Source organism: Anolis carolinensis, unplaced genomic scaffold, assembly GCF_035594765.1.
Source record: "Anolis carolinensis isolate JA03-04 unplaced genomic scaffold, rAnoCar3.1.pri scaffold_8, whole genome shotgun sequence".
NCBI lineage: Eukaryota > Metazoa > Chordata > Lepidosauria > Squamata > Dactyloidae > Anolis > Anolis carolinensis.
Window position 1 is genome coordinate 6,267,342 of NW_026943819.1, and position 26,361 is coordinate 6,293,702.

The 26,361-nt window shown below is 41.6% G+C and overlaps 1 protein-coding gene across 1 annotated transcript in view; it reads left to right on the plus strand.

Annotated features, from left to right (window-relative positions):
* Nucleotides 1-24,557: 24,557 nt before the first annotated feature.
* Nucleotides 24,558-26,361, plus strand: part of sfrp1 (secreted frizzled related protein 1) — a 36,726-nt gene continuing 34,922 nt past the window's right edge. The window contains exons 1-2 of the mRNA XM_062960809.1: nt 24,558-24,714; nt 26,212-26,361. The exon at nt 26,212-26,361 is cut by the window's right edge and continues 487 nt beyond it. Of these exons, the coding sequence (XP_062816879.1) occupies nt 26,287-26,361 (75 nt within the window). The 5' untranslated portion in view covers nt 24,558-24,714; nt 26,212-26,286. The remainder of the gene's footprint in view (nt 24,715-26,211) is intronic.

Sequence of the window (26,361 nt, forward strand, 5' to 3'; positions counted from 1 at the left end):
TAAAGGCGCACACACATCCTTTGCCCTGAGCCAGCAGCATTGCCTCTTGTTCTACTTTATGCCATCATAAAATAAGAAAAAAAAATGATGTGAGAGGGTCTGGCGAGAGATGCATTGCTTCCAGGATTATGTTTTGCACGTTGCAAACGAAACCCAGCAAATAACTCGGAAATGAGGCAAAGGGGGAAGATTCCCAGAAACAGAATGGTTTATGGCTTTCTGCCTTCCACTTCTCTCCTGTTTTCTGTTTTGTTGGGTTAAATTAAGCAATACCAGGAGCACCGGATGGGAGAGAACATCAGGGAGAGAAATCCATCGAAATCCACTTGGGTCATGGAAAAATCAACTTCGTTTTTCCTCTGCTTGTTTTCTGGATGGGAATAAGATCCCACAAAATGTATACCGTATATACTCGAGTATAAGCTGACCCGAATACAGTAGAGTCTCACTTATCCAACATAAACAGGCCGGCAGAATGTTGGATAAGCGAATATGTTGGATAATAAGGAGGAATTAAGGAAACGCCTATTAAACCGGGGCCGGGCTGTAGCGCAACTGGCTAGTAACCAGCTGCTATAAATCACTACTGACCAAGAGGTCATGAGTTCGAAGCCTGGGTCGGGTTAAGCCTCCGACCATTAATAGCCCCGGCTTGCTGTTGATCTATGCAGCCTCGAAAGACAGTTGCACCTCTCCATTAGGGAAATTTAGGGACGCTTTATGCGGGGAGGCTAATTTACAACACCATAAAACTGCCAGCAAAACACGAGGAAAGGAATGAGGAAGTACAGCCACTACTGGACGGTGAAGCAACAGCTCCCCCTGTGGCTGGAATCGTGAAGCTGGAAAAATGTTAAAAATGCCTGTCTAATGTATATTGTTTGTCTGTTGGCATTGAATGTTTGCCATATATGTGTTCATTGTAATCCGCCCTGAGTCCCCTTCGGGGTGAGAAGGGCGGAATATAAATACTGTAAAATAAATAAATAAATAAATAAACACCAAATTAGGTTATGATTTTACAAATTAAGCACCAAAACATCATGTTATACAACAAATTTGGCAGAAAAAGTAGTTCAATATGCAGTAATGCTATGTAGTAATTACTGTATTTACAAATTTAGCACCAAAATATCACGATGTATTGAAAACATTGGCTACAAAAATGCGTTGTATTATCCAGAGTGTTGGATAAGTGAGACTCTACTGTGGTTACATCCCTGGATGTGATTCAAAGGAAATCTTAACTCAGCAGGAATACAAAAAAGAAGCAGCAGAACTGGGTTGCTGTGAGTTTTCCATGTTCCAGGAGCATTCTCTCCTGGCGTTTTGCCCACATCTGTGAGATGGTGAGGTCTGTTGGAAACTAGGCAAGTAGGGTTTATATATCTGTAGAATAATGTCCATGGTGGGAGAAAGAACTCTTGTCTGCTTGAGGCAAGTCTGAATATTGCAATTGGCCACCTTGATTAGCATTGAATGGCCTTGCACCTTCAAAGCCTGGCTATTTCCTGCCTGAACATCAACAATAACCTTTTAGAGATAGAACAGCAGACTAGTCAATGGTGCCTTGATTTTAATGATCAATGGTCTGCAGTCCCACTTTCCCAGCTACTTTAAAAATGTCCCGGTTTCTTTCCCCTCCTCCTTCCTTTCCCCGTTGTCCTTTCCTTACTTCAATTGCAGCAAACTGAGACCCCTTCTACACTGCCATATAATCCAAACTATCAAAGCAAATAATCCACATTATCAGCTTTGAACTGGATTATATGAGCCTACACTGCCATATAATCCAGTTCAAGGCAGATAATCTGGAATTTATATGGCAGTATAGAGGATGCTCAGTCTGAACTTTGAAGGAGCTGGCCAAGGTCCTGAACCTTCTTCCTGAAATAAACCCATCCTTTTGGTTGTCTTCTTTATAATATTGAGGAGCTGATGAATAAAATAAACACTTTATCAGACATGGCTCACTAGGGTCCCATATTGAGGACACAATGCTTCATATATGGGCATTTTAAAGACCACTTCCCATTGTATTTCCTGATATTCACGGGTCCGAAAGTCTTCTATGTAACACGATTTTTGTTCCTGGGTTATAAATGTCACTTCCTTATTGGTTCCATAGTAAAGACATGGGAAAAAGTTTATTAAACTGCAAAAACTTTGTTTTTGTGGGACACCCTACTATAGTTTTTCAATGAATATCTCATAGAGTCTCAACCAATTGAATCTAGTTTGTGGCAGCCACAAAAACAAAGGGTTTTTTTCCCCGTGCCAGGAGCGACTTGAGAAACTGCAAGTTGCTTCTGGTGTGAGAGGATTGGCCGTCTGCAAGGATGTTGCCCAGGGGACAATGTCCGGATGTTTTCATGTTTTTACCATCCTTGTGGGAGGTTTCTCTCATGTCCCCGCATGGAGCTGGAGCTGACAGAGGGAGCTCATCCACACTCTCCCTGGGTTGGATTCGAACCTGGCAGTTCTGGTCAGCAACCCAACCTCCAAGTCGCTTTAACTCACTATGCCATCTTGGGCTCCATAAAAAATGAAGTTTCTGGTATAGAAGACACAATCAAAACCCTCTTGACAGATGGCCATCCAGCCTGTGCTTAGAAACCTCCAGAGAAGGAGGCTCGGGCATGTTCTGAGGCAACTTCTTTCATGTTTCTTTCCTGTTTCCTTCTCCTGTTTTCATGGTGCATTTTCAGGAGCTAAATTCCCTTCCCCTCTAGTGTAATTCGAACCCGTGTAGGAGAAAGGAACAAGATGTCATTTGTTATTGGTAAGCTGAACCGGCTGGGATATAAAGGCTACAGATCCAATCCCCTGAGAAGGACCACATGTTGTTCTTTCATGAGCCAAGCTTTTTTTCCCCTTCGGTTCCTGCCACACACTGCCTTGGGTTGCATCTACACTGCAGAATTAATGCAGTTTGATACTGCTTGGGGTGCCATGGCTCAGTACGATAGAGATGTAGTTCTACAATGCTTTGAGTCTTCTTTGCCAAAGAGTGCTGGTGCCTAACAAACTACAAGTCCAATGAATCCATGGCATTGAGCAAGAGCAGTTAAAGTGGTTTGAAACTGGTTTGTTGTGTGTTTTCCGGGGTGTATGGCCATGTTCCAGAAGCATTCTCTCCTGACGTTTTGCCAACAACAACACATTTTGTGTTGTTAACAAGATTTAGTTGGAGTCTTGTAGATAATGTTCTACACTGAAAACTGCTCTTTGTAGCATTTAAATCTTTATACTTTGTAAGTTCCATCCCTTCTGAGTTTTAGGAAAAAAGTAAAGACGTGGCTTTGTGAGCAGGCATGAATTTGGTTGACTCGACTCGGTCCGGATCAAGGTTTATGTATAAGGTGTTGTGGACGAATGGCTCAAGTATTTTATAATGTATGGTTTTAAATCTATTTCTTGTATTTTGTTAAATTACCTAATTGTTTTAATTGCTTATGTTTTATCCTTTTGTATTGTATATTGGCATTGAATTTTTCCAGATTGTGAGCTGCCCTGAGTCCCTTCGGGTGAGAAGGAGGGTATAGAAATGATGAAAAAAAAAAGTTACTACTTTTACTACTGTGTCATTACAGCTGACTGCATCTGATTATCATTTGTATTATTATTGTTAACCTTATTATGTATAGTAAAAGGTAAAAGTTTCCCCTGACGTTAGGTCCAGTCATGTCTGACTCTGGGGGTTGGTGCTCATCTCCATTTTTAAACCGAAGAGACGGCGTTGTCTGTAGACACCTCCAAAGTCATGTGGCCAGCATGACTGCATGGAGCATCGTTACCTTCCCGCCGGAGCAGTACCTATTGATCTACTCAAATTTGCATGTTTTCGAACTGCTAGGTTGGCAGAAGCTGGAGCTAACAGCGGGTGCTCACTCTGTTCCCGGGATTTGAACCTGCGACCTTTCGGTCTGCAAGTTCAGCAGCTCAGCGCTTTAACACACTTCACCACTGGGGCTTGTATTACCTTGGTTTTAATGTGTTTTTATCTGTTTAAAGATGCTGTTTTTATATGTATTTTACCTTGTTTATTATTTGTTCTTTGAGCTTGGCCCCATGTTAGCCACCCTGAATCCTTGCGGGAAGATGGAAGCGGGAGAGAAAAATAAAGTTCTTATATTATTATTCATTATATATGAACATGGAAATAACATACAAATATGCAAATACAGTAGAGTCTCACTTATCCAACATAAAAGGGCTGGCAGAACGTTGGATAAGCAACCTAGGAGCGGGTTATTAGGCCGCAGGTCGGGATGTTTTGTATCTTTACATGGTTTTATTGTATGTGTACGTATTGTATGTTTTACATGTTTTGATATGGTCATAAGTGACTAATCAATAAAAAATTGTTGTTGTTGTTGTTGGATAAGCAAAAATGTTGGATAATAAGGAGTGATTAAGGAAAAGCCTTTTAAACATCAAATTACGTTATGATTTTACAAATTAAGCACCAAAACCTCATGTTTTACAATAAATTGACATAAAAAGCAGTTCAATACACGGTAACGTTATGTAGTAATTATTTACCACCAAAAACATTGCAATGTATTGAAAAGATTGACTATAAAAACATTGACTACTAAAAGGCAGATTGCGTTGGATAATCCAGAATGTTGGATAAGTGAATGTTGGATAAGTGAGACTCTACTGTATTGGGGAGCTTGGTAAGTGACTGGAGCTAATAAGATGGGAAAGACTTAGGAAGATATTCCTAAGTGTCCCTACTTCACAGATTTTCACTTTATGTGGGTGGTCCTGGAACCTAACCCCCGCGATAAGTGAGGGAACACTGTAATTCAAATCCATTTTATAAGTCCACAAGACCAGGGCTGAAATGGCAAGGATATTTGGTATACAACTATATACAACTACGAAGCTTCACTACATGTAACACTGACCAGGTCATTTATGCTATACTGTGTCCTTGTGGACTCTTATATGTGGGAATGACTTCTAGACCTCTAAAGACCAGAATATTAGAACATCGCTCACGCATCAAGAATAAATAATCAGATTCCACCCTTTATTCATATTTTTTAGAGAAATCGCACTCCTATACAAGCTTTAGATTCCGTGCCCTAGAAAGGATCACCATAAAACCCCATGGGGACATGAAAATGATTTTTACTACAGAGGGAAGCCTTTTGAATATTTAAATTACATACAGTCCATGCACATGGCTTAAATGATAAACTAGATCTCTCTTGTTTTTTGTAATTACCCTTAATGAGTTCTCCAATTAGCTAGCAATCCTTAAAAAGAGAGCTACCTCCATGAGCTAATTGCTCACAAATGGAAGGCAGAGGGATCATTATCCACAGTTGAAGTGCTACAGCAGAGCCACAAACTCCTTAGTGGAAGTAAGTGTTTTTCTTTGATTAATGAGTGTTAAACTAATGAAAAATTGTTTAACGTTACTGGGTGCTGGCAACAGCAAATCTATTATGTTGTCTTTTTAAAATATAGTTTACAAAAGCTTCAGGAGATTCTACCACAAACGCATGAAAGAACCCTCAGAAGCAACCTGAAGAAGGGATTTTGATCCAGAAACAAGGATTACAAAATACCCGGGAATCCTTGTTGTTCTACACTCCTTTATTTTTCACATTACTTTATACGCATCTCCGAGACATTAACTTGCATGGGACAATGATGAATTTATCTAAAGTGTGAACCACAATTTACAGAAGAAATTATCAGTTGCATTGACCCTGCATTCCTAAGACTTTTATCTGCATGGGACAATACTGAAATTCAAAGTGTTGAACTCAGTCACTGAATATACTTATGTGTTACTGAAAAAACATACAAGCATGAATATAATGTTTGATGTAATGTTGTAAACCAGTTTTCATTTGTGCATTACTCATGCGCCTGTAATGATTATACAGTAGAGTCTCATTTATCCAAGCTAAGCGGGCCGGTAGAAGCTTGGATAAGCGAATATCTTGGATAATAAGGAGGGATTAAGGAAAAGCCTATTAAACATCAAATTAGGTTATGATTTTACACATTAAGCACCAAAACTTAATGTTATACAACAAATTTGACAGAAAAAGTAGTTCAATACAGAGTAATGTTATGTTGTAATTACTGTATTTACGAATTTAGCAGCAAAATATCACGATATATTGTAAACATTGACTACAAAAATGGCTTGGATTATCCAGAGGCTTGGATAAGCGAGGCTTGGATAAGTGAGACTCTACTGTATTTTGCCTGTTACCATTGTTCTATTCTGTATATGAGCTAGTAATAGGACAACTGTATCCAGGGCCGTAGCCAGAAAAAAAATTCGGGGGGGGGGGGGTTTGAAAATTTCGGGGGGGAGGGGTTAACCCCTAGCACACACCCCTCCCCGCTACAAACCTGTCAATATCTGCTTGAGATGGTGCCTGGAGGGGCTCTTAATGTTTTGTGTCTCATAGACTTAGCATGGGGATTTGGTTAAACAGTTAAAATTCATGAGTAAACCAGGTTTTTTTTATAACCTGAAAAATTTCAGGGAGGGGGGGGAACCCCTAAAACCGCCCCCTCGCTACAGGCCTGACTGTATCTCTACACAAGGATATTTGGAATACCATTTTGGCCACATAAGGTGAAATTTTCCCATAGAGATAAGGCCCCGAATCAGCAAGTTTCTTCCCCCCGTCCCGCTGCCCCCCTTCTTTGCCAAAAAAGCTCTTAGGGGAGAAAAACACCCATTTTTTATCCAGCCCATAATGTCAAAAGCAAAGGCTCATAGGAAGTGCTTTAAATCATTAGGGGGGAACCTGTAAGTCCAGGGGGCTAAATAAATGCAAAACGATTCTTCCTTGGGGACCGCTCCATAATGTAATCTCATTTCTAAACATACAATTACCAGCGATTGGAAGAAAGAAGCGAAGAAGTTTGGAAGGGGGAAAAAAAAAGGAAGCAAGCAAGCAAGCAAAGAAAATGAGCCAAAGAAAAGAATAATTAATTTCTGCTTCCTCATGCAAATCCTTTGACCGATCATTTATGGATCAGGAGCGATGCAAACTCCTGGTGAAGGCCTTGGAGAAGAAGGGGAAGAAAACGCAAGAAAACGCATGGCAGGGAGGGAGAGATGTTGGTGGTGGAGAGGAGTGAATGGATTTACTTTTCTAAGGACCAGCATTAACAAAGGTCCCATTTTCCATGGCGATGGTGCCTGGCTAGACAGGCCTTGCTGACAAGCGCAGAGGGGGGAAAAAACACGGGTCGCCCCCGTTGAAAAGGGGCTCTCGCTCTTGACTGACAGACAATCCAGCGGACAAATTGTTTCATTGTCCGGCCCTGTATAAGATAATTACGGCGAGGAGGGAAGCGAGGGGTCGGAGGTCAGAAGACACGTCTGACCCTGTTTTCTGAATGGCCTGAATGGAAACGGGGGTCCGTCCCCCCACCTCGTTCTAATAATTATGGAGAACTAAAGAATATAGAGAAAAAAGGAGAAAGAGAGAGACCCCCTTTCTCTATCCTATTTTGCCTGCCCGGCTGGGTGGAGTTTGGATCTCATGGAAACATAAAAGAATGTATGATAAAATGGGCGAAAGTTATAGGCCATACAGTAGAGTCTCATTTATCCAACATTCGCTTATCCAACGTTCTGGATTATCCAACATATTTTTGTAGTCAATGTTTTCAATACATAGTGATATTTTGGTGCTACATTAGTAAATATAGGCGCCAGGCTGTGGCGCAGGCTGGTGAGCAGCCTGCTGCAATAAATCACTCTGACCATGAGGTCATGAGTTCGAGGCCAGCCCATGGCGGGATGAGCACCCATCAATTAAAAAATAAAAAATAGCCCCTGCTCGTTGCTGACCTAGCAACCTGAAAGATAGTTGCATCTATCAAGTAGGAATTAAGGTACCACTTATAAAATGGGGAGGCAAATTTAACTAATTTACGATGTTGGAATGAGGAAGTGCTGTCACAGTGGATGATGAAGCAGCTGCTCCCCCTTGTGGCCGGAATCAAACATCCCCTCAGGAGAAGGTTAAATTGCCTCTGCGTCTGTCTCGGTTCTATGTGTATTTGGGCATTGAATGCTTGCCCTATATGTATATAATGTGATCTGCCCTGAGTCCCCTTCGGGGTGAGAAAGAAGGGCGGAATATAAATGCTATAAATTAAAAAATAAAAAAATAAAAAATAACTACATAGCATTACTGCGTACTGAACTACTTTTTCTGTTAAATTTGTTGTATAACATGATGTTCTGGTGCTTAATTTGTAAAATCATAACCTCATTTGATGTGTAATAGGCTTCTCCTTAATCTCTCCTTGTTATCCAACATATTCGCTTATCCAAGGTTCTGCCGGCCTGTTTATGTTGGATAAGTGAGACTATTGTACTTTGAATTTGGAACATTGGGAAAAAAATGGAAAGAAAAATTAAAATATGTGTTTTCTGATGGTCTTTGGCGACCCCTCTGATACCTCCCTTGAGACCCCTCCAGGGGTCCCGACCCCCAGGTTGAGAAACATTGCTCTAGTTCAGTGGTTCCCAAACTTATTTGGCCTACCACCCCCATTCCAGAAAAAATATGACTCAGCGTCCCCTGGAAAGGGGGGCGTGGCTTAGAGGGGTGGGCGTGGCTCCTGCTCAAGAGGGCGGGGCTGAGCCTCTCCCCTAGTCCAAGATGCAGGGCTGGGAGGGGGAAGGGGGCGGGGCCACAAATGAGTGGGAAGGACTGGGATGGGCGGAGTTACGAGCTCTGAGGCAGGGCTGAGCTTCTATCCCTGTCCTGCGGAGTCTGCCAGGACATGGGGGCGGGGCTAGAGGAGGGGGAGGGGCCTCTTCCAAGTGCCCGACAGGGCTGAACCTCTATACGCCGACCCCATGTTCTAAAAAGTGCCTCAGGGGAGTTATAGAGGCTCAGACCTGTCTCGAGCTCTTGGGAAGAGGCCCCTCCCCTGCCCCTAGCCCCGCCCTTTAGTCCTAAAAGGCCTCTCAGGAGAGGTATAGAGGCTCAGCCCTGTCTCACGCTCTTGGGAAGAGGCCCCGCCCCCACCCCTAGCCCCGCCCTTTAGTCCTAAAAGGCCTCTCAGGAGAAGTATAGAGGCTCAGCCCTGTCTCACGCTCTTGGGAAGAGGCCCCGCCCCCATCCCTTGCCCCGCCCTTTAGTCCTAAAAGGCCTCTCAGGAGAGGTATAGAGGCTCAGCCCTGTCTCGGGCTCTTGGGAAGAGGCCCCGCCTTGTTCCCTAGATCCGCCCTCTGTGTCCCAACAAGAGCCTCAGGAGATGTATACAGAGGCTCAGGCCTGTCTCACACTCTTGGGAAGAGGCCCCGCCCCTGCCCCTATCCCCGCCCTTTAGTCCTAAAAGGCCTCTCAGGAGAAGTATAGAGGCTCAGCCCTGTCTCACGCTCTTGGAAGGAGGCCCCACCCCCTTCCCTAGCTCCGCCCTCTGTGTCCCAACAAGCGCCGCAGGAGAGGTATAGATTCTCAGCCCTCTCTCAGGCTCTTGGGAAGAAGCCACGCCCACTCCTCTAGCTCCGCCCCCTGTGTGTCCTAATAAGTGCCTCAGTGGCTCAGCCCTGTCTCCGGCACTTGGGAAGAGGCCCCGCCCCTCCCCTGGCCCCGCCCCCATGTTCTAATAGGTGCCATCTCCGCCCCCCTGGATCGCTGCAGTGCCCACCAGGGGGCGGTAGTGCCCACTTTGGGAATCACTGCTCTATTTGGTGGTGCAGAAAAAAAGGATGACCAAATCCAAATAGCACTACATCCTCACCAATGACACACACCAAAGATATAGTAAATATGGTAAACCCAGTCCTTTGATCTGTTTGCAGACAAAGATTGGCCTCATGGTGCATTGACACTGTAGAATTAATGCAGTTTGGAACCAATTTAATTACCATGGCTCTGGAATCATAAAAATTGTAATTTTTTGAGACAGAAAAGGCTAAAGACTTTGCAAAAGTCCAATTCCCTGGATTCCATAACATTGAGCCATGGCAATTAAAAATGATGCCAAATTATATTAATTCTACAATGTAGATGCACCCTGGTATTTTTGCTATTACAGTAGAGTCTCACTTATCCAACATAAACGGGCCGGCAGAATGTTGAATAAGTGAATATGTTGGATAATAAGGAAGGATTAAGGAAAAGCCTATTAAACATTAAATTACATTATGATTTTACAAATTAAGCACCAAAACATCATGGTTTACAACAAATATATATGCATATAATACAGTAGTCTCACTTATCCAACATTCGCTTATCCAACGTTCTGGATTATCCAATGCATTTTTGTAGTCAATGTTTTCAATACATCGTGATATTTTGGTGCTAAATTCGTAAATATAGTAATTACTACGTAGCATTACTGCGTATTGAACTACTTTTTCTGTCAAATTTGTATAACATGATGTTTTGGTGCTTAATTTGTAAAATCATAACCTAATTTGATGTTTAATAGGCTTCTCCTTAATCTCTCCTTATTATCCAACATATTCGCTTATCCAACGTTCTGCCGGCCCGTTTATGTTGGATAAGTGAGACTCTACTGTAATTCTACAATGTAGATGCACCCTAGTATTTTTGCTATTAGAGTTGAGTCTCACTTATCCAACATAAACGGGCCGGCAGCATGTTGGATAAGAGAATATGTTGGATAATAAGGAAGGATTAAGGAAAAGCCTATTAAACATCAAATTAGGTTATGATTTTACAAATTAAGCACCAAAACATCATGTTTTACAACAAATTTGACAGAAAAAGTAGTTCTATACACAATAATGTTATGATGTAATTACAGTAGAGTCTCACTTATCCAACACTTGCTTATCCAACATTCTGGATTATCCAACACATTTTTGTAGTCAATGTTTTCAATACATCGTGATATTTTGGTGCTAAATTCATAAATACAGTAATTACAACATAACATTATTGTGTATAGAACTACTTTTTCTGTCAAATTTGTTGTATAACATGATGTTTTGGTGCTTAATTTGTAAAATCCTAACCTAATTTGATGTTTAACAGGCTTTTCCTTAATGCCTTTTTATTATCCAACATATTAGCTTATCCAACATTCTGCCGGTCCGTTTATGTTGGATAAGTGAGACTCTACTGTACTGTATTTCTGAATTTAGCAACAAAATATCATGATGTATTGAAAACATTGACTACAAAAATGTGTTGGATAATCCAGAATGTTGGATGAGCGAGTGTTGGATAAGTGAGACTCTACTGTAATTACTGTATTTACGAATTTAGCACCAAAACATCACAATGTATTGAAAAGATTGACTATAAAAACATTGACTACTAAAAGGCAGACTGCGTTGGATAATCTAGAAAGTTGGATAAGCGAATGTTAGATAAGTGAGACGCTACTGTACTGGGGAGCTTGGGAAGTGACTGGAGCTAATAAGATGGGAAAGACTTTGCAAGATATTCTATTATACCAATGATTTACTAGAAAAGTGCAGACAACTGAAGCTTTGTAAACAAGTTGTAATGGCCGGTTGTAAATCTGAAGCCGGAGCTCACAGCAACACTTGCACAACGCTGTCTTCCAATGGCATAAATCACAGCACAAATATGTACATCCCAAAGGGCTGTTTTACAAAAATGGGATTTTGAGTTGGTTGGGCCGTTGCCTCTTTTCTCGTTCTTCCGCATCCCATATTCCCTGCTGTTCCTTATCTTTGCTCATGTTTGTCTCCAGGACATTTGGATTTCCATTTGAGTGCCCCTGAAGTGGATGGCTGTGTTTTCACTTGGGGGCAACTGGAAGCGCCTTTTGTAAAGCACTGAAGCACGGCATCATTAGCGAGAAGTCACACAAAGAAGAACTTGCCAAATTACTAATCAGCAAAAATCCTCATCCATCTTAATGAGACGGGGTTAAGAAAATAGCAACCTAAGCCGCACACAAAGGGAGCCTTGCCAAGCTGTTTATTTATTGTGTAGGAAAGTAGTTCAGAGCTCCCAATGGAGGGTCCCCAGTGAGGTGCTTGCGGTGGGGGTCTCCCCATAAGCCCCGTTTGTGCTTTTGCAAGCGACAAGAATGACCTGCTCACACAATGCCTACGGCGGAGAGGCCAAAATCTGGGATTTGGAGATGTCCGGCAGATTTGGCTTTGGGTAGGTTTAGGAAAAAATTGTAACTTTCTGCCACCTGATGCCTTAAATCAGGGGTCCCCAAACTTTTTAAACAGTTCACGGTCCGGTCCCTCAAACCGTTGGAGGACTGGACTATAGCTGGAAAAAAAACACCCTATAAACAAATTGCTATGCACACTGCACATCTCTTATTTTGAAGTAAAAAAACCCGAATGGGAACAAATACAGCCTCAATGTTAGTAATAATCATAATCACAATAAAAATAATAAAGAGGGTTGGAAGAGACCCCTTGGGCCACTTATCCCAACCCCTTTCTGCCTTTGTGCACCAAAAGTACAAGCAACGCACCTCGGACAGATGGTCACCCAGCCTCAATGTTGTTGTTAATAATAATAATAGTAATAATAATAATAATAATAATAATAATAATAGACTGTGCAAGGAAACCAACAAAACTATTGATCATATCCTCAGCTGCTGTAAGAAAATCGCACAGACTGACTACAAACAGAGGCACAACCATGTGGCCCAAATGATTCATTGGAACTTATGCCTCAAGTACCACCTCCCAGCAGTAAAGAACTGGTGGGATCACAAACCTGCAAAAGTATTGGAAAATGAGCACGCAAAGATACTGTGGGACTTCCAAATCCAGACTGACAAAGTTCTGGAACACAACACACCAGACATCACAGTTGTGGAAAAGAAAAAGGTTTGGATCATTGATGTTGCCATCCCAGGTGACAATCGCATTGACGAAAAACAACAGGAAAAACTCAACCGCTATCAGGACCTCAAGATTGAACTGCAAAGACTCTGGCAGAAACCAGTGCAGGTGGTCCCGGTGGTGATGGGCATATTGGCTGCCGTGCCAAAAGACCTCAGCCGGCATTTGGAAACAATAGACTTGTGATTTTGTGATATGAAATCCAGCATATCTATCTTGTTTGCTGTGTCATAATAATAATAATAATAATAATAATAATAATAATAATAATAATAATGGTTGGAAGAGACCCCCTTGGGCCATTTAGTCCAACCCCCTTCTGCCTTTGGGCACTAAAAGCACAAGCAAAGCATCCCTGACAGATGGTCACCCAGCTTCAATGTTTAATAATAATAATAATAATAAGCAAGCCATCAGAACAAATGCAATTAAGGCATTGACGAAAAACAACAGGACCTCACGATTGAACTTCAAAGACTCTGGCAGTGTGGTCCCGGTGGTGATGGGCACACTGGGTGCCGTGCAAAAGATCTCAGCCGGCATTTGGAAACAATAGACATTGACAAAATCACAATCTGCCAACTGCAAAAGGCCACCCTGCTGGGATCTGCACGCATCATCTGAAAATACATCAAACAGTCCTAGACACTTGGGAAGTGTTCGACTTGTGATTTTGTGATACGAAGTCCTGATAGCTGCTGAGTTTTTCCTGTTGTTTTTCGTCAATGCGACTGTCACCTGGGAAGTCCCACAGTATCTTTGCGTGCTCATTTTCCAATACTGTTGCAGGTTTGTGATCCCACCAGTTCTTTACTGCAGGGAGGTGGTACTTGAGGCATAAGTTCCAGTGAATCATTTGGGCCACATAGTTGTGCCTCTGTTTGTAGTCTGTCTGTGCAATTTTCTTACAGCAGCTGAGGATATGATCAATGGTTTTGTCGGTTTCCTTGCACAGTCTGCATTTTGGGTCATCAGCTGATTTTTCGATCTTGGCCTGAATTGCCTTTGTTCTGATGGCTTGCTCCTGGGCTGCAAGGATCAGGCCTTCTCTCTCCTTCTTCAGGGTCCCATTATTATTATTATTATTATTATTATTATTATTATTATTATTATTATTACCGGATGAGAAACTCCCTTCTGGGCACACAGAAGACAGAACAATTTGGAAAGCACTGAACAAATTGTGCTCTGGCACCATGAGATGCAGAGCCAATTTTAAGAAATGGGGCTCCAAAGTGGAGTCCACGACATGCGAATGTGCAGAGGAACAAACCACAGACAACCTACTCCAATGCAGACTGAGCCCTGCCACATGCACAACAGAAAACCTTCTGACAATGACATTAGAGGGTACCCCAACTGGCCAGCTTCTGCTCAAAGGACATTTAGTAGAATGCCAAGTTTTAAACATCATTTGTGGCTTTTTAATAAATACTATTAAAAACAAGGAGCCCCGGTGGTGAAGTGCGTTAAAGCACTGAGCTGCTGAACTTGTAGACCGAAAGGTCACAGGTTCAAACCCCGGGAGTGGCGTGAGTTCCCACTGTTAGCTCCAGCTTCTGCCAACCTAGCCGTTCGAAAACATGCCAATGTGAGTAGATCAATAGGTACCGCTCCGGCGGGAAGGTAACGGTGCTCCATGCAGTCATGCCGGCCACATGACCTTGGAGGTGTCTACGGACAACGCCGGCTCTTCGGCTTAGAAGTGGAGATGAGCACCAACCCTCAGAGTCGGTCACGACTGGATTTAACGTCAGGGGAAACCTTTACCTTTTAATAAACACTATAACTGTATTCTTAATTCATTTCTGACATTGATAAATAAACACTCAATCCAGAGAGAAGAGAGTAGAAGGGCAAATTGTTGCCTTTCCCAGTTGGCAAAAGCAAACTGCTGCAGTCCCTCCAAGATGGTATGTCCTCAATCATGAATGTTTGCATTGCATTCTTGGTCCATCGACACTGATCGCTTCACATGGGCTGAAAACATCTCAAAAACATGGTGTTGACGGCCGATTCATGCATCAAGAGGCAAATGGAGATTATCAGCTTGTGCTCAGGTACTTTCCAAGCTTTCGAGACCATTCAGAGGGATCGGGGCTTCTTTGCTTCCCAGGTCTGGAAAAGGGGCTTTTGATTCCCATGAGAGCGGACCCCCTGCTCCGCGATGGCCAGGAGCCCGGCCTTTCTACCCTTCGGATGGGGCAAAGGCCAAAGGGGAAAGGGCAACGTCTATGGACAAAAGAGGGAGAGGCAGAGAATCGTTCACGTCAAGCTGTTTTCGGGAGCCCTCCCATGACAGAAGGACTTTGGATGGAAGCAGCAGGGAGCAAGGCCTTTTTGTTCCATCAAATTAGCATCTCTGTTTGTCTCTGGCCAAGAGAGAGTATTGAAGGGTGTATTTACATTGCAAAACTGGTACGGTTTGACATCACTCAGGCCCCATCTACGCTGCCAAATAATCCAGTTTGAATCTGCATTATATCGTCAGTGTAGACCAGGCATGGGCAAACCTGGGCTCACTAGGTTTTTTGGACTTCAACTCCCACAATTCCTAACATGGTGGGAGTTGAATTCCAAAACACATGGTGGGCCCAATTTTGCCCATACCAGGCGTAATAATAATAATAATAATAATAATAATAATAATAATAATAATAATAAGGTGACAGTTGCATTGACGAAAAACAACAGGAAAAACTCAGCTGCTATCAAGACCTCAAAATTGAACTTCAAAGACTTTGGCAGAAACCAGTGCAGGTGGTCCCGGTGGTGATGGGCACACTGGGTGCCGTGCCAAAAGATCTCAGCCAGCATTTGGAAACAATAGACATTGACAGGATTACGACCTGCCAACTGCAAAAGGCCACCCTACTGGGATCTGCACGCATCATCCGAAAATACATTACAGAGTCCTAGGCACTTGGGAAGCGTTCGACTTGTGATTTTGTGATACGAAATCCAGCATATCTATCTTGTTTGCTGTGTCATAATTAAATAAAATAATAATAATAATGGAACTGGACAATTTGGACAGAAAAACAAGAAAACTCATGACCATTCATCATTCACTGCACCCCCACAGTGATGTTGATCGGCTATATCTGCCTAGAAGATCAGGGGGCAGAGGACTCTTACAAGTAAAACGAGCAGTCAAAGAAGAAGAACATGCCCTGGCAGAATATGTAAAGCAAAGTGAAGAACCTGCTTTGACTGAAGTCAAAAATCAGAAACTCCTCAAAACACAGCAGACAAAGAATCAGTACAAGAAAACCGCACTACAAACTAGAGCTGACAGCTGGCACCACAAAACATTGCATGGAAAGTTCCTTGACAAAATTGAAGGTAAAGCTGATAAGGAGAAGACCTGGCTCTGGCTCACGAATGGGACCCTGAAGAAGGAGACAGAAGGCCTGATCCTTGCAGCCCAGGAGCAAGACATCAGGACAAAGGCAATTCAGGCCAAGATTGAAAAATCAGCTGATGACCCAAAATGCAGACTCTGCAAGGAAGCTGACGAAACCATTGATCATATCATCAGTTGCTGTAAGAAAATGGCACAGACTACAAACAGAGGCACAACTATGTGGCCCAAATGATTCATTGGAACTTATGCCTCAAGTACCACCTCCCTGCAGCAAAGAACTGGTGGGATCACAAACCTGCAAAAGCATTGGAAAATGAGCACACAAAGATACTGTGGGACTTCCAATTCAGATTGACAAAGTTCTGGAACACAACACACCAGACCTCACAGTTGTGGAAAAGAAAAGGTTTGGATCATTGATGTTGCCATCCCAGGTGACAGTCGCACTGACGAAAAACAACAGGAAAAACTCAGCCGCTATCAGGACCTCAAGATTGAACTTCAAAGACTCTGGCAGAAACCAGTGCAGGTGGTCCCGGTGGTGATGGGCACACTGGGTGCCGTGCCAAAAGATCTCAGCCGGCATTTGGAAACAACAGACATTGACAAAATTACGATCTGCCAACTGCAAAAGGCCACCCTACAGGGATCTGCGCGCACCATCCGAATATACATAACACAGTCCTAGACACTTGGGAAGTGTTCGACTTGTGATTTTGTGATACAAAATCGAGCATATCTATCTTGTTTGCTGTGTCATAAAATAAAATAATAATAATATTTTATTATGGAATTCTACCCATGATGTTATCATTTTATCTTTGTATGTGATTTTTATGACTGTTTTTATAATTGCTTGATGTTTTATTGTTGATTGATTTGTTTTATTGTTTTGCTTTTATATTGTTGGCCCCATGTAAGCTGCCCTGAGTCCCTTCGGGGAGATGGGGCGGGGTATAAGAATAAAGTTGTTGTTGTTGTTGTTGTTGTTATTATTATCAACACAACAACGTTGTACGGCACAGCAACTGGGCCCTCCCGCAGGTGCCACCTTGACGTGGTGGGGGGGGGGGGGGCTTAGCTGCTCCAATGATGACTGAGGGCTGTGCTGGCGGTAGTGTAACTACCGGCAGGTCCAACCAAGCCAGAGAGGCCTCAGCTGAGGAGCAGAACTAAGAGCACCTAACCCATTAGCATTATGGAGAATCAAACCCAAACGAAGTCTATACTGGCTCGGTCGTCGCCCAGGATAAAAAGGACCGCGGTGGATGCTGCTGATTCTGGACATCCATCGACAAGTGGGCTACGGAATCATCAAAACCCAAATGAACAGTCACAGAAGCGGCAGAAATACACAATGCCAGAAAACTGCACAATTATTATTATTATTATTATTATTATTATTATTATTATTATTATTATTATTATTATTATTATTCTACCCCGCCACCATCTCCCGGCAGGGTCTCGGGGCGGCTACACGGGTCAGAAGCCTGAAATACAAAACAATAAATCAGTTAAAACACATTAAAATACAAAGACAGTAAAAACCAGCAGTTATACAAACAGTTACCTTAACCAAAACAATACAGTAAATCATAAAAACTCAATTAAAATATAGACTCATATGATGTAGTATAACTGCACTACATGCGTGTACCCTGACCATATAATGCAGTTTCAAACTGCATTACATAGCAGTTTAGATGGGGCCATGGACTGCCAAGGCTCAGTGCTATGGGATCTCGGGAGTCATAGTTTTCCAAGGTTTACAAGAGGTAGCTAGGAGGCACTCTCCAGTCCAAGCATATGGCATTAGCGCATGCCAAAGAAGCGTCAGACGAAAGCAATGCACCAAACGAGAGCCCACCCTTTGAAGCTGGCAATTAGTCCTTAAAATAGCCAAGGTTCAGTGCTATGGGATCTCAGGAGTCATAGTTTTCCAAGGTTTACAAGAGGTAGCTGGGAGGCACCCTCCAGTCCAAGCATATGGCATTAGCGCATGCCAAAGAAGCGTCAGACGAAAACAATGCACCAAACGAGAGCCCACCCTTTGAAGCTGGCAATTAGTCCTTAAAATAGCCAAGGTTCAGTGCTATGGGATCTCAGGAGTTGTAGTTTTCCAAGGTTTACAAGAGGTAGCTGGGAGGCACCCTCCAGTCCAAGCGAATGGCATAAGCACATGCCAAAGAAGCATCAGACGAAAACAATGCACCAAACGAGAGCCCACCCTTTGAAGCTGGCAATTAGTCCTTAAAATAGCTTCTCATTAACTCGCGTGCCAAACGTGGAGATCCTGGCTCTGAATTCGAGGGCACTCTGGGCCACAGAAAGCAAAGCAGAAGATTGAAATGCACCTGATTACCAAGGGGAAAGCGTGGGTTTCTTTGAGTCATGTTGCAAGCAGCGAGAAATCGCTGCCAAAGAGTGTGGCAAGGCAAGGAGGTTGAATTGTTCTTATCGCAAAACAACTCATTTAGCAAAGAAACCCTAGGATTGCATGCTGTGTTTAGGAAAGGCAAGACTCCCTTGCTCCCTCTCCGCTATTCTCTCTTTCCTACTGAGTCAAATGAGTGCATTTTGATTTGCAGCAACCTTGTAAGCTGAGGATAAACAGAGGAAAGCTGGAGAGAAACTGGGACATTTTAAAAGCAGCCGGGAAAATGGGAAAGCACAATGGAGGACCTTCTCACGGTGACACCAGAGGCATTCCAAGTGGCCAGCTTCTGATGAAAGGAAATCTAGTATAATGCCAAGTTTTTAACTTTGTGTTTTTAAATACATTATAACTGTATCCTCAATTCGCTTCTGACACGGTAAATAGTTACATTGTTTTCCTCTTGACTGGTTGTTTCAGTTTGCTTATAATTACTTTCATAATGTTAGTATCAACATTCAGTAGCTTACAATAGTACTTATTTACGTTCACGTTTTTGTTTGGTTTCACTATTTTCCCTCCAGTGTTAGAATTCTGTATCTTTTGTAGAGTTAAAGTGAAACTACAATACAGCAACTTTGTAATTGTGAAGCTTGTGAAATTGTCATTTGCCATCACGATACAAGTTGAGTCATCCTTATCCAACATGCTCAAGAACAGAATTGTTCTGTATTTTGGATGTTTAAAAAATTATACTACAGTAGAGTCTCACGTATCCAAGCCTCGCTTATCCAAGCTTCTGGATTATCCAAGCCATTTTTGTAGTCAATGTTTTCAATATATCATGATATTTTGGTGCTAAATTCGTAAATACAGTAATTACAACATAACATTACTGCGTACTGAACACTTTTTCTGTCAAATTTGTTGTATAACATGATGTTTTGGAGCTTAATTTGTAAAATCATAACCTAATTTGATGTTTAATAGGCTTTTCCTTAATCCGTCCTTATTATCCAATATATTCGCTTAACCAAGCTTCTGCCGGCCCATTTAGCTTGGATAAGTGAGACTCTACTGTATTTGCACATAATGCAATAGCTTGGGGTGCATCTACACAGTGGAATGAATGCAGTTTGACACCATGTTGAATGGCCATGGCTCAATACAGTAGAGTCTCACTTATCCAAGACTTGCTTATCCAAAGTTCTGGATTATCCAATGCATTTTTGTAGTCAATGTTTTCAATACATCGTGATATTTTGATGCTAAATTCGTAAATACATTAATTACTACATAGCATTACTGTGTATTGAACTACTTTCTCTGTAAAATTTGTTTTCTAACATGATGTTTTGGTGCTTAATTTGTAAAATCATAACCTAATTTGATGTTTAATAGGCTTTTCCTTAATCTCTCCTTATTATCCAACATATTCGCTTATCCAACGTTCTGCTGGCCCGTTTACATTGGATAAACGAGACTCTACTGTACATATAATCTATTATATTATATGATTATATTGCAATATTATTAGTAATATTGCATGTAATATAAATATACAATTATAATAGGGAATTATAATTATTATTACATTGTATTACATCATAATACTATTAATATTACATGTATATACAATATATTATAATATTAGTATAGTATAATATTTATATATATTATTATATCATTAAATTGATACAGGAGACATGGTGGAAAGATGTCTTCCTGGCCCCGTCTTCTTCATTCTGGTCCAATTGTTCTGTATTTTGGATTAAAAAAAAATATTCTATTTGCACATACAGTAGAGTCTCACTTATCCAAGCTAAATGGGCCGGCAGAACCTTGGATAAGTGAATATCTTATCACGATTTTACCATTTATGTGTTTTAAATGCAATTTTTATCCTGTATTTTTGTTTTAATTGATATATTGTATTACTGTTTTATCTTTTTATAGTGTGATTTGTATTATGTTGCCTATATTTTGTCCTATGTTGTTTGGGCCTCTGCCCCATGTAAGCCGCCCCGAGTCCCCACAGGGAGATGGGGCGGGGTATAAGAATAAAATTATTATTATTATTATTATTATTATTATTATTATTATTATTATTATTATTATTAAACATCAAATTAGGTTGTGATTTTACAAATTAAGCTCCAAAACATCATGTTATACAACAAATTTGACAGAAAAAGTAGTTCAATACGCAGGAATGTTATGTTGTAATTACTGTATTTATGGATTTAGCACCAAAGTATCATGATATATTGAAATCATTGACTACAAAAATGCACTGGATAATCCAGAACCTTGGATAAGCGAGTCTTGGATAAGTGAGACTCTACTGTAGCTTGGGGTGCATCTACACAGTGGAATGAATGAATAATTTGTAAAATCTTGATGTATTTTGATGTTTAGTAGGCTTTTCCTTAATCCCTCCTTATTATCCAACATTTTCGCTTATCCAACGCTTTTATTTTTCAGTGATTGGTTTGGGCAGGGGGCACCAAAATTCTGTTCGCCTACACTTGAAAATTACCTAGAGCCGGCTCTGCCCAGAGGATGTCTATGGCATTGAGTCACAGCCTTAAAGTGACGTTGAACTGCATTAACTTTATGGTATAAATGCAGATGTTGAACTCTCAGAGGGTTTGTTCTTATGAAGACCAGAAATCAGCCCAAGCAAAACAGCCTGTGTTCTCCGGAGCCGGAGCTGGTTCTCGGATGTGCATCCATGCAAGCCAAATTTTACAGCTGCATCCTATATTTGCGCTCCAAAGCGGGAGCAGTGCAGACATTTGGGAGTGGAGATGGGCAGATGGAGGCCTCCCAATAGACCCGGTCCTTACTTATAATGATGCTTAGCCTGGCTGTGTTACAAGACCTCACAGAGGTTTGGGGAAACCTGCAGATTGGGAAACGGATCCTCTTTTCCCCAAAGCCAAACACCATTCATAATGCTTTCCCTCCAAATAGGTCCCCAACAGATGTGGAGTGAAAAGGATCCTGCTAATAGATTAACACAGGGGTTCGCAAACATTTTCACTCGTGGAGCCCTTTTTAAAGCAAAAGTTTCCCATGGAGTCCCAAGAAATGTCTACATATTATATTATATATAATGTATTTCAGGCATGAGCATCCCCAACAGATGTTTATCCAGCCTTTGTAATAATAATAATAATAATAATAATAATAATAATAATAATAATAATTGCAAAACGCCACCCTGCTGGGATCTGCGCACATCATCCGAAAATACATCACACAGTCCTAGACACTTGGGAAGTGTTCGACTTGTGATATCCAGCATATCTATCTTGTTTGCTGTGTCATAATATTATAATAATAATAATAATAATAATAATAATAATAATAATAATAATAATAATAATAATAATAACTGCAAAAGGCCACCCTGCTGGGATCTGCACGCATCATCCGAAAATACATCACACAGTCCTAGACACTTAGGAAGTGTTCGACTTGTGATTTTGTGATATGAAATCCAGCATATCTATCTTGTTTGCTGTGTCATAATACAACAACAACAACAACAACAACAACAACAACAACAATAATAATAATATGTTTTATTGATTAGCCTATCGGCCGTATCACTAATAATAACAACAACAACAGAAGCAACAACAACAATAGGAGCAACCATCCAGGGGCCATCCAGTCCAACCCCCTTCTGCCATGCAGGAAAAGCACAATCAAAGCATCCCCAACAGATGGCCATCCAGCCTTTGTAATAATAACAACAATAATAATTGACTTGTGAGTTTCTGATATGAAATCCAGCATATATATCTCATTTGCTGTGTTAGACTATGTTTTTGTGTTAATAATAATAATAATAGAATGTGTTTTATTGATTAGTATTGGCTGTATCAATAATAATAACAATAATAACAATAATAACAATAATAACAATAATAACAATAATAATAATAATAATAATAATAGGAGCAACCCCCAGGGCCATCCAGTCCAACCTCCTTCTGCCATGCAGGAAAAGCACAATCAAAGCACAATCAAAGCATCCTCAACAGATGGCCATCCAGCCTTTGTAGTAGTAGTAGTAGTAGTAGTAGTAATAATAATAATAATAATAATAATAATAATAATAATAATAATAATAATAATAATGTATTTTCGGATGATTTTCGCAGCATCCGAAAATACATCACACAGTCCTAGACACTTGGAAAGTGTTCGACTTGTGATTTTGTGATACGAAATCCAGCATATCTATCTTGTTTGCTGTGTCATAATAAAATAATAATAATAATAACAACAACCTCCAGGGTCATCCAGTCCAACCCCCTTCTCAGCCTTTGTTAGGAATTGTGAGAGTTGGAAGTCCAAAACACCTGGAAAGCTGAAATTTACCTGTGGGTCCCCAGGTGTTTTGGCCTACAACTCCCATAAATCCCAGCCAGTTTACCAGGGAGTTGAAAGCCAAAACATCTGGGGACCCACAGGTTGAGAACCACTGTATTATAGGGATCCAGTGCCCCTTTGCAAGACAGCCATCCAGTGCAACTCAACGGTGGTGGAGGAAGGTTCTTGCTTGCTTGTATAAAAATAAAATCATTATTATTATTATTATTATTAGTGACACAACAACATTGTATGACACAGCAAACAAGACAGATATACTGAATTTCGTTTCACAAAATCACAGGTCGAACACTTTCCAAGTGTCTAGGGCTGTGTGATGTATTTTCGGATGATGAGTGCAGATCCCAGTCGGGTGGTCTTTTGCAGCTGGCAGATCGTAATTTTGTCAATGTCTATTTTTTCCAAATGCCGGCTGAGATCTTTTGGCACGGCACCCAGTGTGCCCATCACCACCGGGACCACCTGCACTGGTTTCTGCCAGAGTCTTTGCAGTTCAATCTTGAGGTCCTGACAGTGGCTGAGTTTTTCCTGTTGTTTTTCGTCATTGCGACTGTCACCTGCGATGGCAACATCAGTGATCCAAACCTTTTTCTTTTCCATAACTGTGATGTCTGGTGTGTTGTGTTCCACAACTTTGTCAGCCTGGATTCAGAAGTCCCACAGTATCTTTGCGTGCTCATTTTCCAAAACTTTTGCAGGTTTTGATCCCACCAGTTCTTTTCTGCTGGGAGGTGGTACTTGAGGCATACGTTCCAATGAATCATTTGGGCCACATAGTTGTGCCTCTGTTTGTAGTCTGTCTGTGCAATTTTCTTACAGCAACTGATGATATGATCAATGGTTTCGTCAGCTTCCTTGCAGAGTCTGCATTTTGGGTCATCAGCTGATTTTTCGATCTTGGCCTTAATTGCATTTGTTCTGATGTCTTGCTCCTGGGCTGCAAGGATCAGGCCTTCTGTCTCCTTCTTCAGGGTCCCATTCGTGAGCCAGAGCCAGGTCTTCTCCTTATCAGCTTTTCCTTCAATTTTGTCAAGGAACTTTCCATGCAATGTTTTATTGTGCCAGCTGTCAGCTCTAGTTTGTAGTGTGGTTTTCTTGTATTGGTTTTTTAGTCTGCTGTGCTTTGAGGAGTTTCTGATTTTTGACTTCAATCAAAGCAGGTTCTTCACTTTGTTTTACATATTCTGCCAGGGCATGTTGTTGTTGTTGTTGTTGTTGTTGTTGTTGTTGTTGTTGTTGTTGTTGTTCTTCTTCTTCTTCTTCTTCTTCTTCTTCTTCTTCTTCTTCCTCTTCTTCTTCTTCTTCTTTTCTTTGCTTGTTTTGGGGCAGGATCCCTTCTCTGGGAGACTTCCCTTCCTTGCTCCAGAGGAGGCGAGTTTCTTGCCCAGAGACTACCCAGAGTGGAGGGAGTTGTTGGTGTTGCCTTGGAAACCCCTGCCTCCCTTTTCCATTGGCTGGTTGGAGACGTGAGTGACATCTGGGATGCAGGGGAGGGGGGTTAGGAGTGGGAGGGGGGCACCCCAGAGGAGGGGTGGGCTCTGGGCGCTGATTGGCCGCCCTGGCAAGTGGGGCGTGGTCTGCTGGGCAGGGGATGTCCTTGCAACTCTGGGACCAGTCCTGCTTCTCCTCTTTGGTGGTCAGTTGTTCCCTCTGGCTTTTGTGAAGGTGGGCAATTGCTGGAGTCAGGGGGTCCCAGGAGAGAGGAGGGGGCTGCAACTTTGGAAAGAAGTATGTAAGGTTTGCTTTTCTGTCTTCACACAATTGCAGATGCTTCTGTACTAGTAGTTCTCAAGACTCAGCTCCAAACTTTGCAAGCTGCTTTATGCTTCTCCTCCAATTGGTTTCTCTCTACTTTCCAAGTTCTTTTTATCTTCTTTTCCCCCCACTAGCACAATAGACATCTTAAGCAATGGTCAATCTATTTGCACCCAAGAAACTGGGAAATTGACACTTCTGTTGGATGTTTTGTTTTATGTCTCTTATAACAGCTTGTGTGCTTTATTTAATTTTAGTTGTTTAAGTCATGATTTGTTTTATATGTTAGGTTATCAATTATTTGTTATTATGAGTGTATTGTTGTGTTCGGGCATTGAATGTTTGCCTTTTTTGGGTTGCTGTTTTTCTGGCCATGTTCCAGAAGCATTCTCCCCTGACGTTTCACCCACACCTGTGGCAGGCATCCTCTGAGGTTGTGAGGTCTGTGTGAAACTAGGCAAGTGGGGTTTATGTATCTGTGGAATGATGTTGAAGGTGGGAGAAAGATCTCTTGTCTGCTGGAGGAAAGTGTCAACGTTGCAATTGGTCACCTTGCTTAGCAATGAATAGCCTTGAAGCTTCAAAGCCTGGCTGATTCCTGCCTGGGGGGGGGGGAATCGTTTGATAGGAGGTAAATCAGGACAGTAAATAAAGCCCAACACTCTGAAAACAGGGGAAATCCAGACATGAAACAATCAGTTCACTTAATTTTTTTATTTTATAGCTCAATGAGATTTACTTCTAAGTAGGTTCTGTGAAGAGTTGAAGGCATTATAACTCAGTGGTATTTCTCTAGAGGAATTGTTTCTTTTGTATATGCAGTACATAGATATCTGTGCATTACTCGCATGAAACAATCTGGGCCAACTAACACCTCCTAACAAAGGATTTCCCCCAGGCAGGAATCAGCCAGGTTTTGAAGCTGCAAAGCCATTCATTGCTAATCAAGGTGATTAATTGCAACGTTCACACTTTTCTCCAGCATACAAGAGGCCGTGAAAGCCTTTGACAACATGTTTGGAATCTGCCCTGAGTCCCTCCAGGAAGATAGGGCAGAATATAAATAAAGTTTTTATTATTATTATTACATGTATTATTTTACTCTATTATTATTAAAAGGATACATAAGCACATTTACATTGAAGAAGATGAGAATAATGATTTGATCAAAGTTGGACAGTCTTATCTTAAATTTGAGCTTTATGTAAATATTCAAAAGCATTTAACCTACTGATGCCTCAATTAATGTAATTTTATTGGTATCTATTTTTATTTCTGAAATTTACCACCCTCGGCTTATACTGGAGTCAATGTTTTCCCAGTTTTTTTGTGGTAAAACTAGGTGCCTCGTCTTATATTTGGGTCGGCTTATACTCGAGTATATACGGTATTATATTTCTGGGCAAGTGGGATGGGCAAGCCTTGGGTGGGACACTCTTGTCATTGTCTTCTCCTTGTTCTTCTTGTAAGCTTCCCCAAAGCAGGAGAAGGTCAACTCAGGCTCTGCAACCAACTCCTAAGACTCTTTGGTTGGACTCTCTCGCCATGGGCACCACTTTCCACCCAAGGGATGCCACTCAGAGCATGCCATGGACCAACTTCCTTGTGGCCATGGTGGCC